This window comes from Mus caroli, chromosome 13 (genome assembly GCF_900094665.2).
Source record: "Mus caroli chromosome 13, CAROLI_EIJ_v1.1, whole genome shotgun sequence".
Classification (NCBI taxonomy): domain Eukaryota; kingdom Metazoa; phylum Chordata; class Mammalia; order Rodentia; family Muridae; genus Mus; species Mus caroli.
Genome location: NC_034582.1, coordinates 9,948,431 through 9,964,274, shown reverse-complemented (window position 1 = coordinate 9,964,274; position 15,844 = coordinate 9,948,431). Strand labels below are relative to the sequence as shown.

Sequence of the window (15,844 nt, the reverse complement as noted above, 5' to 3'; positions counted from 1 at the left end):
CGCTCTAGCTATCCAGGTGCTGATCCGGCCGGATGAGGCCTGTGGCCCTACTCAGGCCGGTTTCTGCTTCCCTAACTAATGCAGTCTCAGGTCCCGTGCGCAATTGGATTGGACAAGTATATATTGTTATATGTGAACATAATAGTATATTTTATAAAACTATTTATATGAATAAAATAATTTAAAAACACAACCTGCCAAAGTATTCTAACTATGAATAAATGGCATTATATCAAACAGTGAGCTGAAAACACTAGCCACCATTAGGTAACAGAGGGGGCTTGAAGAATTATTTCTACTGCAGTGTTAACTGTCAGAAAGCAAGAGGGTCACATGATGATTTGGTCCTCATATTACTACCATCACTGACATTTCCTGAACACTTAATTGAACTCTAACTGTTTTTGTTTGCTTGGCCAACATCATATAGAGTAATGTTATTGTGAGTTCCATTTACATATGAAGAGTCTGGGATACAAGGAAGTTAAATGACTTGTTCATTGTCTCACAAACTATAAATCAAAGACCGCCAGTGGGATTCCCCCAAAACATATCTTTTTCTGTTTACCACCTATAGATATAGATCTATGTCTATAACTATACAAAAATTTTATCACTGACAAATAGAGGAATTTAAAATTTTTCTTTCCTTTGATGTATTGTTCTCTCAGTCTTTTTTTAATCATCACAATATTAACTGCAGTAAAATATGATAGGAAACTACAAAGAAATAAAACTACCTAAAATCTTAGAACTACAGATTTAAAAGTAATAACATCCAGTGAGATAGATAGGATGCCAAGTAATGGATTTATTTAACATGAGCACGGAAATACTAAAGCCCACACAATTTTTCATGACATAGGTTTTGAAAGACATACTGGTCCAGGGGGCCAACATAAACCATCATTGTTAAGTGTTGCATGCTGGCTCTTGAGAGGCGTCAGTCTGAAGTTGCTGGAGAGTTCCCCTTGAACTATGGCTGTTTCATCCTAGATTACCCTAATGACTCAGTTTCATTTTATTTTTGTTTTTCAGCTGAAACTAAGATCTGCTTCAAATACTACCACGGAGTAAGTGGGGCCCTGCGAGCTACAACCCCCAGTGTCACTGTCAAGAACTCAGCAGCCCCTGTAAGTCTCTGCTCTCCCTCCTGCTCAGACCCAGTTCACATAGTTAGTTCCTGTCCAGCAACAGTTATCGCTGTTTTTTTTCATGTGTGTTCTCACACAATTATACACATGCACACATCTGCAATTTCTCACACCTACACTTATGTGTAGATATATTGATAGATCAATTAAGAGTTCACACATACATACACACACACACACACACACCCCTCTGACTAATGATAAAGAAAGACACCAGAAGCTGTCCTTTTCAGAGTGCAAGCAAGTGAATGGTTTTGTTTGTTTGTTTTTATAATTTTATTTTTTTCTATAACCACAACACTCATATATATATATATATGCAAATAGAAGAAAGTATTCAAAAAACATAAGAGCCGTTATCCAAAATAAGAGTTATTATATTAATTTTACTTTTATTATAATATTTCTACCAGTATATTTGGATTTACACGTAAAGTTTCTAATCCTGTTGAGGAGTGTTCAAACCCAATTCTTAAACGTCTTTACTTTTCTTTCCCTTCTCTTTACTTTTTTTTTCCCCTTGGTTATCTATTTTATTTTATTTTTTTTAATTAGGTATTTTCCTTGTTTACATTTCCAATGCTATCCCAAAAGTCCCCCATACACACACCCCCAATCCCCTACCCACCCACTCCCCCTTTTTGGCCCTGGCGTTCCCCTGTACTGGGGCATATAAAGTTTGCAAGTCCAAAGGGCCTCTCTTTCCAGTGATGGCTGACTAGGCCATCCTTTGAGAAAGTACCCAAGGAGCTAAAGGGAACTGCAACCTGAATGTTAGAGACATGCCAAGCATCTGGATTTCCCTCAGCAAAATGTTTCCATAGGGATATACGTAGTAGCACTGTATGAGGCTTTCTTTAAGAAGCATTTATAATAAGTGATTTTGGATATTTATGTTTTTGATGTTTTAGTTTCTTTTTAAACTTAAAATTAAACTAATTAAGTAGAATGTATTAACTCAGATTCATCTTAGTTATAGGAAATGATAGACCTAGAAAAGATAGAATCTCACTTTCTACTCTTTGGGTAAATGCAGACTCTACCTAAAAACTGAACCCAAACAATGTACCTCAAGCCAAATTACTAGCAAATCACGGATCCAGGATTCAGCTTTGTTTTGATTTTTGTATATTTTGGTTTTGACATTGTTATTGTTGATTATATTCTTTTGAGACATGGTCTCAGCATGTAGCCCAGGCTGTCCTGGAACCAACTATTCAAGTTGGATTCACATAGATCATTCTTCCTATGCCTCCCGAGTGCTGAGATCATAGAAGTGTGCCATCAAGTCCAACTGTACATCCAGGATTTAAATCACACCTTTTGTTCTCTACTATGTGGTTCTAGTCAGTACTACAAGAGGAGACATTGTCTTTTCTTTAATTTTCCCCTAGTCTTTATCTTTGTATTGTTTTTCATTTTTCTTATTACTTCTTCCAGAGATTCATAAAACTTGTTTTGATCATATTTATCAATTTTTTCAACTTTCCCCATATCCATCCTCCTTTCCTACTAACCCAACTTTACAACTTTATGTCATATTTATTCTTTCAAGATTATTTATGCTTTGTTGCTTTTGTTGTTGTATTTGGGGTTGCTTTGTTTGTTTGTTTGTTTGTTGAGACAGGGTTCCTCTATGTATCCCCAGCTGACCTTGAATCTGCCATATAGATCACTCACAGAGTGAGTGCTGGAATTAAAAACATGCACTATCACACCCAGCTTAAGAGCAATTTTTTGCAGCCTAAATATTTTTGGATGTATAGTTTTGCATTGTAGAGTGGTCCACTTACTAGGGACTACATTCTTAGAGGAAACTAACTCTTGCTCTTCTAGTAGCTAACAAATGCCAAGAGCTCTGCAGCTCAGGATGAAATTCGTGCTCAACTCCTCATGCCATCCTAGGATTTGGTCTGACTTGGGCCTGCATAGGTTTTAAATATGCTGTCACAACCACAGTGAGTTCACATGTGCAGTTGCCCTGCCATGTCCAGAAGACATTGTTTCTTTATAGTCATCCTGCTGCCTCAGGCTCCTACTCATTTTGCCCCTCTTCCACAATTCCACAATGACATCTGACCCTTCCACAGTGAGCTGTGCTAGCATGCTCTCTTTTAAGTGTGAGGATGCTGTGATCTCGTATTCTCTGCCCCTTAACCAACTGTGAGCCACTGTGTTAATCACCTTCTACTGCAAATACAATCTTCTCAGAAGGAGAGTGAGAGATGTGACTATGGGTGTAAAAAAAAAAGTCAGTTTAATACTGGGCACATTTACGAGAATGATAGGAGTAGAGTTCTCCTAAGACCTATGACTTGTCCAGCTAGGTTCTTAGCCTGATAATGAAGCCATGCGTGGCTTAGTCCTATGGAGTGGGTCTAAAATGCAATCAGAAAGTGGCTGGTTTGTCCTATAATGGTCATGCCACTATTAAACAAGTGGGTATGTCTTCCTGGACCAGCCATTGTTATAACTTTCAGGGTGCATAGCTGGGTAAAACTAATGATTAATTTCCTCCCCTAGTAGCTTTTATAGTACCTTCCAGTACATTGAAAGCTAGCTGGCTGGTAAGGTTATGTCTAAGACCAATAGCAAAAAAATACCTTGAAAGGATACTCTCCAACCAGTTGAGATGTCTGCAGCCTGTGCAGTGTGCTACAGGTTTCGGTCTTTCATGAATCGTGGGATTTTAGTGATGCAGCTATCATGGTATCACCCATACTCCTATTGATAACTCCCCCATTAAAAAACACTCACGGATTCACCAAGTTGGACTTTGGTGGTATCTGCACTTTGGTCTACCATCAATTCTATCTCCCAATGAATGCTGTCACAAAACAGTATGAGAGCCCAGTCCTGAGCTCATGTGATGCTGACACTAGAGAGTAGCTCTGGGCTCTCACCACCACATTAAAACTAAGTATATAGGGCCAGTGTAAGTTCTGGAAAGGGACTTTTGTACAAACTGCATTTTAATGTGTAAATAGTTTTTAGGGTGACTATGCTATTGTTGCCCTTATTTCTTGATAGAATGAAATGGTTTTCAAGGTTGTTTCTCTTGCATTTCTCTATTTGATTTCTACCACATTAAGGCAGACAAAACATTTTTTAAGTAAATGCTTTTCCTTCTCAATGAACTACAGCTTTAAGATATTATCATTAAAAAAATAGTTTTTGAACATATGGTGTTGCAATAGAAATTAAACCTAGCTTTAATTTTGCAACACAAGTCATTTATTGGTAAAAATCCAGTGAACATCTGAATTAATGTAAGCTTTTGTAATCTAATCTGGGAACTTAAGCACTGCTTAAAAGAAAAAAATGTAATTAAATTTGCTTGAATGCATTTTAAATTCTATTTTCTCACTGATTATTGCTAGTACTACGTTAATTTATTTAGGGAATGTTACACCTATAGACATTATATCATGCCCAAAATACCATTGAGTTATTTTAAGAACTACAATAAACCTGTAGTTCTTTAGGAACAAAGACAAGATACCCAATGTTTCTTTGATATAACCAACACTTTAATGTTAATAGTAATAAAGTCTAAATACTTACAGTTCTGTTTTTCACCTCCCTTATCTTTAGCATTAGCAGCTATTGTGGTTCTTGCATAAAACGAGGTTGTAATTTATTCTTAATGTCCTGAGGCTCTCATTTTTTTGGTGGTCCTAAGCATAGATAAGAACCTATTATGGTAAGATGTTATAGACTCTAATATAAATGTAAATTAAATGTAAGCCCTGTAATTGAGAACTCATAGTTACTGTAGCATCTAGTATAATACTATCTGAAGATCACATGACTGGAGCATGAAGCCTCTTGTGCTAGTGTGTAAGGGCAGGTGTGACAAAAAAAAAAAAAAAAGCCAGTAACTGTTGGCTTCCAGAGGAGGTGGCATGTGAGCTAAAACTAGCAGTATGGACAGAACCTCTAGCCGGGGAAAAAAGGCAATGCAAGGCTGGGCAGGCGGACATGGAGGACAGAAACATAGGGTCTGCAGTGACACATACACAGTATGGAGGGACATCTAAGTTGTGCTAGGCCTGAAGGACACACAGCTGGTTTTACCATATCTCTTGCTGCACATCTTTATAACATGTTTGTTATTTTATTGGTAGCACGAGTAATAAGCTTTATATTTCCTTCTATTCTCTATCAAAGATAATTTTTGAAGCTAAATTTTCCTTTTCAGCATCCTTGCCTGGTCGCATTTTTCCAATGCATTCCAGTGTCTCTTAATAAGCTCATGGTATGCCTTATGATCTCTCATTCTATTTCAAAGAACAGACATCCATCTAGCTATATAATTTCTCCAACACAATATATGATAATCTTTCTGCAGCTTGCTCCATTGCCCACTGGAAGCTTCCTGAGTTCTTTATCAAGGATATGTCCTGATGGAAGGTTTTCATCCTGACCTTCCCCATTCTGTGGATGCATCTGTAGGGCCTACTGGCCTTGAGCAGAAGTAATTTCTCCACACTACCTTGTGATTTTCTCTTGGAGTGGAGATTCAATTTTAGGCTGGTCTTGTAATACATCGTATCAACAAGACCCTGTAAAGCTCCTAGCATAGCTTCCCACAGCTGTCTTATAAGACACCGTCAGCTTGTCATGCCAATACCTGGGTGCCACAGGCTCTGAACAACTCCAACAGCCTTGAAGGGCAATATCCATGCAGCTGGGAAAAGGCCACCAGAGTGAAAAGCAAAAAGATGACATTATATTGCTACTTGATTTGGGACCACAAATTTCAAGGCAGAGTATCTCCCACATTCACAGTTTCTATAGTGTAATAATGTATTTCTTATATTATCTTTAACAGTAAAACTTCATGACAATGCTCTCAAATTTGCTTTATGATGGGCTAGTCTTATCTTTATCTCAGATGCCATTGTTTATTTCATAGCCTTTATTTTCTGGCACTTTTAATGAGAACTTGAAAGAGAACAAAACAGGATAATTTTGAAACGTCTTCTTTTGAGTAGTGGTCTTTCCATCCCATGAGCCAAAGAAGACTTAGGAAGACTGTGGAATGGCAAGAATCCCAAAATGTCACAGTTTTTTCAACTGTAGTTATTTTCAGTTGCTATTGTTGATGGTGATGATGGTGATGATGGTGATGGTGGTGATGATGATGACGATGATATCGTTTCCCCTTTAGTTATGCTTATAAAGAATTGCTTTCATAAACAGGAAGATTTAGAACATGTCCATAGTCATTTCCACAAATCAATTTAATCATATTTAGCCAGGTTTTATGATCTTCTCATATTCACGGTACCATACCCACGTTCTCAAACATGTCTTTTTATCCAATCCTGATTGAGAAACCTAGTTTCCTTCGATTTGGGGAAATTGATAGAAAGTTTAAGTTTGGGGGGCCTTTTAACTTGGATTTTAGTAGTAACAACATGTTTTTTTTATTACTGTATCAAAATGTTTGAGACTTGGAACTTAAGAATTATTTTGTTTTGATTTACGGTCTTTAAGGCTTATTCTATGGTTATAGTCTCAGTGTCTGAGGGCCTAGCTGAGGCAGAATGTCACTGGACAAGAGTACATTCTGCCCATTTTATAATGGCTGGGAAGAAAACAGAATAAGAGAATAGGTTTACATCCCATTAGCAAATTTAAGGGCTTTCCCTAACAACCTAACATCTTTCTACCAGGCCCACCACTTAAAGTTCTCACCATTTCCCAATAGTCATATGTGGTGAGAATCAAGCCTTTAACTATATGGGCCATCCTTGAATACTCAAGACACTCAACACACAAACAATGATCACAAACTGTAACACAAACCATAGGAGTCTTTTTTAAATAAAAATTTTTGAAAGCAGACTTTTTTGTTCAATCTATGCTCAGAAGAGGTCAACTAGACATTTCTCTTTTCACTGAATGTGTTAAATTGGTTTTGTGTGTTTGTGCATTCATATTATCCTGTAGGTGTGCATGAGAGCCAGGGGTCAAAGTCAGATGTTGTTCCCCAGGATCAACCCACTTTATTTTTAAAGATAGACACTTGCTGGGACCTGAAGATTGCAGTGTGAGCCCTCTGACCAGCAAGTTTGAGAGATCTGCCTCTGCATCCCCAGAGCTGGGACTACAGCTGCCTGCCACCCTGTCTGGTCTTTCACACACATGCATGTTCCTGCTTGAATGGTCTTTATGCTTCCATAGCAAGCACTTCTGTGACTGACCAACTGCCTCAGGCCTATTAGAATTGTTTTGTGAATTAATTTTGTTTTTCCATTCCCCCTTACACATCCACAACTTATATTTGCAATGTGTCTTTAATAATTACCTAAATAAACACAAAAAGGAAATTTCATCCATAATGCTGAGACCAAAGTTATTATCTTACGTTATGAAAATTAGTTTCTAAATGAAATTATCCCAGCTATACCAGGACAGCAAGTTCTGAAGTAATCATATAATATTCATCTTTTTAATGTCTATCTCTTACACCTCTTTCTGCTAGCCTTTCTCAGATGACAATTTTAGAACACATTTTTGTTTGAAGCAGACTTAAGTCAAATACTAGAGAGAAAACAGATTAAGTCCAGACTTGAGTCCTTGTGATAAAGTCACATACATGATTTACTAGCAAAGATCAGTACAGCCCAAATATCTAGAAGATTCCAGAATTGTTTTCTAATGGAATATTTATGAGACTCTCTGAGTATTGTGACTTTAACTTCTGTCTCTAACCCACAAAGTCAAGGGTAGAAAGGGGAAGCAGTTTCTATGAGGAACACTAAGGGATGGATAAATGTTCTTCCAACTAAGAGCACAAAGGCAGGCTTTGCATTTGCTCCCAATATTTCAGCAAAGGCCAAATCCTATTTGTTTATTTATTTTTAATGTTTTATACAAGAAGAACTTTCAAGTAAGTAAAAATATACACATCAAAAATAAACAAGTCCGAGCCTGGTGTGGTGGGTGCACGCCTTTAATCCCAGCACTTGGGAGGCAGAGGCAGGCGGATTTCTGAGTTCGAGGCCAGTCTGGTCTACAAAGTGAGTTCCAGGACAGCCAGGGCTATACAGAGAAACCCTGTCTCAAAACAAACAAACAAACAAAAAAAAGTTCAAAATCCATACAACTTAGATAACTTATATACAGTTAGAATTGCTGTTGATAATAGATACTGTGAAACTTCACATTAAATTTTATACTTTACACTTTCAGTATCAAATATATTTTATGCACTTATCCACCACCAAAAGAAATCCATGACAATTAGACCTAGAAAACAATTAGTCTTATGTCTTCTTTCATGATCCATGCTCATTACCTGCATTCAGCCCTTCCTCTCTCCCTAGGTAGCTTTGCTGGTCCTCTTTTTCTCATGTATCAACATTTACATATATGCAAATTTATGACCGAATTCTGCATATGAGAGAGAGCATGTGGTTTATTCCTTTCTGACATTGTATAACCCTGATAAAATATTACATATTCTAACTCCATCCACTTTTCTGCAATTTTTTTGGCTTCATTTTCCTTTAGAGCTGAATTTCATCTAGTTCCAATAAATTTATTTATTTATTTATTTATTAAGAATGATTAATCTACATCATTATACATTTGAAAATTATAACATACAGTGGAAAAAATCAAGTTTCTTGGTGTTTTTAAATTACCTTCATGTCACTCATTGAGATTCAGGGATAACAAATTGATTATCAGAACTTTTCAGAAATTTCAAAATTGTTACTATTTTAAAGGTATTTTTAATAAACTTTATGTTTTATTATTTAGGTAGCTATAATTTATGTTTAAAGAATCAAGCACATTGAGTTTACTAGTTCTTACAAAAAACTTAGATTACAGGAATATTTACACAATATGTAACTTAAGGTTCAGATTTCCCATAGGTTTTGTCATGGAATCTCATTCAGAAATTGTCAACCAAGTCCTTCTAATGGTTGGGATTTTCTTTGTTTTTTTTGTTGTTGTTGTTGTTGTTGTTCTGTTTTATCCACTGAATCATATTTTTCTTTTGGACAAATGTATTTGTTAATCTCTGTCATGTTTTAACATTGACTCTTTTATGATGGATGCAAAGTCACAAATAGTTAAAGATATAAAACTGCAGACTTTGAACAAAGTCCAAGTGATCTAGTTTCATCTATATGACTTTGAGTAAATTATTTAAAAGTTTTTGATCCTGTGTTCTCATCTGTGAAATGGCTAAAAAAATAATATTGTTTCATCAGATTGTTTTTTTTGTCATTACTGTAACCATATTTTCTCAGATGATTTCTGAACAAAAAGGATGTGCCAGGGTTGCAGTCATATGCCTGCAAACCCAGTGTCAGCTAAGGGGCAGGATCAATATTGTAAGGCCAACTTGGGCAACATAGCAAGAGACCTTGCCTCAAAAATATCAGAGGAAAAGAAAAATATTCCATTTGTCTGAGTAGTTATTACATAAACATCTGTACACTTACCTAGCATGTTGATGAGTCATGGTACTCTTGTTTACAAACCGTTGCCAGTTATCTAAGACAAAAAGCTTATAACAAAGACAGCATTGCTCGATAGTTAAATTTCAATGTTGTAATCATTGTATGTTTTCAGAACCATGATAATTTTTTTAAATTTATAATTCCTCATCTTTGTAACTCAGAAAAAATGGACTCCACCAGTAATTCAGAAAAATAAAATCAAACTGGTAATTAATTAAACACACACACACACACACACACAAATACATTACAATAGATACATATTTGCCATTGAGGCAATTGTGACTCTCAACCAGCTTTTATTTATTGTATCTCTTTCATTAATTTGTCCTTCATTATTCAGCCCCATGATAAATCATAGATACATATATATGCCTGTTTAGCAATGGTGTGGACCTCCAAATAATTTTAACTTTTGTATCACACATATACCTTGAAGTCCCAATGACTTCTTTTATTACTGAATTCACATTAGTTATGGTCCAATCGCTGTCCATTCCAAGGTCTACTAGAAGGACCAGAGGACTTACCAGAGGGACCTGGGTCTTGCCTGACTATGGAGGAAGGAGTGAAACATTGCATGGCCTCTTTTACCCGTTTACCCTTATTGGTGCCAGGAAAAAGGTCTTCCAAGCTTTGTTGACCATCCAGAAGGACATCTTTGTATCTTTAACTTGTATAAAATTTAGGCAAAACTTAAAAAAAATAACCCAAGTTTTAAGTAAGTCTTGGTTTTATTATGACTCAGTTTCCTCAAGTAGTGAAAATTCAATAAAGTTAGCAAAAGCTTAAGAAATTATCTTGATGAGACATACAACAACAACATTTACGTTGATTTTTGTTACCATTAGTAAATCATTATAACCTTAGGGATTCTAAAAACTTTAATTATTAAACATTGATGTTCCTTAAGTCTCATCATCTGTAAACCTTGAATAACTTACATAAATCTTTCTGACTTTGCTTTCAGCATTTCTGATTTTGTTTTCATTGTGCATGAATGCACGTGTGTGTGTGCATGTGTGTGTGTGTTTATGTGTGTGTGTATGTGTGTGTGTGTGCACATGTGTGTGTGCGCGTGTGTGTGTACGTGCACATACACACACGCATATGTGCACATGCACATATAGACATATTCATCTTTAGGATGGTACTTATTTTATCGTAAAAATCTATCTTCATCTAGAATATTTTAAACCCCCTTCTGCCCTTTCTGTTTGTATTTTTAGAGATTTAAATGGCTACTAAGTGGTTTATCTTACCTTCAACAAAAGCCATTCTATCTTATAGATGGCCAGAATTATCTTAACACTATAATTTCCTGAATACCCCCTTTGAATATTTTTTTAAATCCTACATTCTAAAGGCACAAGAAGCTCACTCTGCTCACCACACATTTTCTCCTATTAAAAGACAGCACTTACATCCAAGAAAGGGAAAGAGGAGGGATTACACTCATTCCAGCATTTATCAGGTTGGTACACAGCGTTGTCTTAGTGCCCTATCACTGTAAAGAGACAACAATACATCAGCACCTCTTATAAAAGAAAGTGTTTAACTGGGCCTTGTGTACATTCAGAGGTTTAGTTCATTATGGTCATTTCAGGAAGCAGGCAGCACCCAGGCAGACATGGTGCTTGAGAGGTAGCTGAGAGTTCTACATCCAGACAATCAGGCAGCAGGAAGGGAGAAACAGCAGGTCTGACGTGAGTATTTGAAACCCAAATCCCACCCCCAGGGACACACTTCCTCCAACCAATACACACATACTCTGACAAGACCGACCACACCTTCTAATAGTGCCACTCTCTGATAACCAAGCATTCAAATCTATGAGGGTCATTCTTATTTGAACAAGCACAAGTATCCATAAACAGGCTAAGCAGACATTTATCTAAAGATTGAGATCTGAGTTCAATTAAGCATAGTGTTTTATATCTCATCTGTCTCCTTGATTGCCTCTCAAAAGCAACCCAGAGTGATATATTTTTATTGTCTATATTATGCTTGTTTAGTAGGGTTTTCTGACTTGCCCATAAACAGAAATCTTCCCCAAGGAGAAGAATTTCCCACAAGCCTCTCCCACAGAAGGGAGAGGGGAGGAATTTGGTTAGAGAAGAGACACAGTGAGATAACACAAGGATGCTGACCAGCTTGTTGCAGATCTTTCCTGTTAACATCTCAGTGCCCCTTGCTAGTATAGTATCTCTTTTGATGTCTCTTTTCCTTGCCTTTCATTTTTCCTTCCTGTTACAGATTTTTAAAGGTATTGGCTCTGAAGAGACTGCTCAAAGTCAAGGAAGCAGGAGGCTGATCAGCTTCTCCCTCTCAGGTACACGTTGCTCACCTACAAGCCTTATGAAGTGCATTCATTTCTTTCTGTTGGTGCTGTAAAACACCATAAGTGACAACTAAAGAAGAAAGTGTTTATTTTGGCTAGCAGTTCTAGGAAACTGTGAGTCAGTCATGGCTGGGTGTAGGCATGACAGCAAGCAGCAAGCATGGAAAAAGGATGGAGAAACAGAGCTCATCGCCAGCCATGAGCAGGAAACACAGAAGGATTGAAAGTAGGACAAAAAAGTCAAATTCTCCAGCCCACCCCATGCAGTGCATTCCATCCAGCCAGGCTGTACCTCACTATAATCTCTCCAGACAGCACCACCAATAAGGAAACCAGTGTTCAAATGCCTCAGCCTATGCGGGACAGTTCTCATTCAAACCACCAAGAGCAGTGAACCTGAACGCTGACCACTTGACTCTAACTAATATACTTCAATCTCTTTGTGTCTCAGTTGCCTCACCTGTGGAATAAAAATGAAAATAAAAAGCATCTGATCAATTGCCTTTGAATAAGTAAAAATAGTGGAAACTGTCAGTAGTAAAGCAGCAGTGTTTTGACACTGTGTGAAAGGAAGTTTGCCTTAATGGCAGTACTGAGAGTTTACTGGGGGCAAGTAACAGAGCTAAGCAGAACTTCCAGTCGACTCACTTAAGCAGAGCAGATCAAAGATGAGCTGGTCAAAACAGCATATTCAAATAAAGTCCATTCTAATTTAGCTAGTTTTAAAAATTAATAGTTGAGTGTCATGTAAAGCTTTTCCTGGGAAAGTCTAGGCAAAGGTCTATTAACCCTGGCTGGGAAACTGATGGCAGATCAATGTAACCATTCTACTGGAGTAGCTGAAATAATAATAAATGAGTAAGTTTATTGGAGCCACTTAAAAGGATATGAGCAGCTCAGAAGGAGCTGCATCACTGAGAAGCCTACCTCATCATGGGTGAGAATTCAGGACAGTCACTGTATTTACTAGAGCCCTCTGCAGGCTGTGCAGGCAGCACAGTTCGGAGAGTTTTCTGCAAGAAGCTCCACTGAGCAGATATTCTCTCCTCTAGGCAGCTGTTTTCTGCTTCTGTGATCTCTGGTGAGGAGCTTGTGGACAGGTATGGTTCTGCTGTGCAGGACTTGCAGTGTTGTTGACTTGCTAAGGGTCTCCTCCTCCTCCCTCAGTGAGGAGATGTTTCAACTGGGAGGAAACTGATGAATAGCAAAGAGGATGTTACGTTTTCATTTTCATGACTCCGCGGTGGTTCTCTAGTTTATTGACAATAAACAAAGTAAGGAGTTACAGGAAATCTTGGCATTTTTTTTATAGAACTCTTCTGTGAACTGAAAATTATTTTGTTATTAGGAGTATGAAAGAACACTGAGCTGCTCTGAGTAAAATTATACATAAAACATAGACTTTCACATAATACATCTTAACCAAGGTACCTTCAGAAGAACACTATTGCATAAAACCCAAATTCTACTGACCACAAGTAGAAAACTGTGACCTTAGCTTATCAAATTGCTTCTCCATAGCAAGTGTGTCATAGATCAGAGGTCTCATGAGACTTTGGGGGGAATAAATTACCACCTGTTGTGGTTTTATAGGTCGAAGCATGTCTAATAAAGCAAATAAATGTTTAATAGTGAATCCAGATATTATCATGTATCTCTTTAGGTGGGATGAAAAAAGAGGGGAGAAGAGAAAAATTTAATAGTTTTTTTAAACCAGGATAAAAACATGCAACCCACCTGGCGTGGTGGCGCATGCCTTTAATCCCAGCACTCAGTAGGCAGAGGCAGGCAGATTTCTGAGTTCAAGGCCAGCCTGGCCTACAAAGTGAGTTCCAGGACAGTCAGAGATGTACAGAGAAACCCTGTCTTGAAAAAAACAAACAAAAACAAAAAAACAAAAACAAACAACAACAACAACAGAAGTGCAACCCTTGGGTTTCCATTTTCATGTTCCCATTGAAATGCTTAAGAAGTAACAAGAGTGTAAGACCCCCGAAGCTGGGCCTCCGCTCAAGTCCCAGGATGAACTGGCCAGCACCCCAATGACCCAAGAGAAAACCACACCTGATGCAAACTGAAAGAGGTTTTATTATCAGCTAGCTGAGGACGAACTCCTTCAGCTGTGCAGGGCAGGGGAGTTCGACCCCGAGCAGTGACAGTAGGGGGCTTTTAACAGCTAGCTGAGAAATTGGGATGAGGGTTGGGAGGAGAGTTGGAAGGAGTTGGAAAGAGTTGGAAGGAGTTGGGAAGAGTTGGGAGGAGTTGGGAGGAGGGTTCTTCTCTTCCCAGTGTCCTTGGTGAAATTTACAAGGCAGGAGTGGGGAGTGAGTTCTTTCTGAATCTTTATCTCCATGTCCTCAGCACAGGAAGGCAGGCATCTCTGGTTGTAAAGTATAGAAACAAAAAAGGCTTTTTGCTGACTATAGAGAACAAAGAGCTTCTTTCTGGCTGTATTTTTAGAGATCAAGGAAAACAAGCTTGGGGAACATCCAGGGGCTTTACCTTCTAGGGAGAAATGCTCTAAGTTGGGGTCTCACAATAGCTGTACTGATCCCTCCCCCTTTTTTATAGTATAGAATAGAGTTTATTTAGGGCATGGGGGAGAGAGTTAAGAAAATAGTAGAGTCAGAGAAAGGCAGAGAGAAGCAGAGAGTAGAGAAGTAGAGGCCGGCCATGGCCACGTGGGGAGATGGAGGGAAGGGGATGGGGAGAGAGGGGCCAAGAGGCAAGGTAGAGTCAAGAGAGGCAGAGAAACAAGAGATGCTATACTGATTTTAAAAAACAGGAGAAACGAGAAATATCACACAAGAATTTGTCAGAAATCAAAAGTAATTTTCTATGACCAAAGCTCCAGTGGTATCTTGAGGTTCAGGAAGGGTATGACAGGAGAAAGGACAACAGTTATGTTCCTTGGTTCCCATTTTGTCTCTGCCATTCAGATACGGGATCTTAGACATACCAGGAAAAATTTTCTATACCTCAACATGACTCAAAATCAATTAATAAGGTGTTCTGAGTTAATTCATCTCTTGGTGTCCATGATACAAAATTTTATTATTCCAAGGTGTCAATTTCCAGCATTGAAATGGAACTGTGGCTATAAACATGGAAACTGAAAAAAGAAGCCTAGAAAAGTAACAGATAAATAATATTTGAAATTAGTATATACCCACATTCATTTAATTTACTATTTCTATGTTTGATAAAAATAAATATTGTTCCAAGAAGAAGACTCAGTGGGTATCAGTGTCTGATACCAGGCCTACTGAGGTCAAAGTCTAGGATCTCCATAACAGAAAGAGAGAACCAACTCCTATGAGTTTTTCTCTGACAAACATATGTGTGGCATCTTGTCTCACATGCACACACACACATACACACACACAAAGCACACACACACACAAACACACATACACACACACACACACAAAGAAAGAAAGAAAAAAAAGAAAGAAAATGTAAGAAAAAGTAAATATCAATGGAAATATTAAAATATGCTCCATGCCTCAAAGATAAATTATCTAGTGCATAATTCAAAGTGATGGTTAGTTTGTGTCTGCTTGATATAAACTAAAGTCTCCTTGGAAGAGGGAACCTCAATTGAAGAACTGCCTTCATAAGACTGACCTACAGCTGTGCCGCAAAACCAATCTTTTTTTTTTCAAATATTTATTTATTTATTATATGTAAGTACACTGAACCACTCTGGAAATCAGTTTGGCGGTTCCTCAGAAAATTGGACATAATGCTACCAGAGAATCCAGCAATATCTCTCCTGGGCATATATCCAGAAGATGTTCCAACCGGTAAGAAGGACACATGCTCCACTATGTTCATAGCAGCCTTATTTATAATAGCCAGAA

The 15,844-nt window shown here is 37.7% G+C and overlaps 1 protein-coding gene across 8 annotated transcripts in view; it reads left to right on the top strand.

Moving 5' to 3' along the window:
* Nucleotides 1-15,844, top strand: part of Hecw1 (HECT, C2 and WW domain containing E3 ubiquitin protein ligase 1) — a 275,440-nt gene that overhangs the window by 151,047 nt on the left and 108,549 nt on the right. For all 8 annotated transcript variants that reach the window (XM_021180044.1, XM_029468504.1, XM_029468501.1 and 5 more), the window contains 2 exons: nucleotides 1,039-1,133; nucleotides 11,897-11,972. In XM_021180044.1, coding sequence (XP_021035703.1) covers nucleotides 1,039-1,133; nucleotides 11,897-11,972 — 171 coding nt within the window. The remainder of the gene's footprint in view (nucleotides 1-1,038; nucleotides 1,134-11,896; nucleotides 11,973-15,844) is intronic.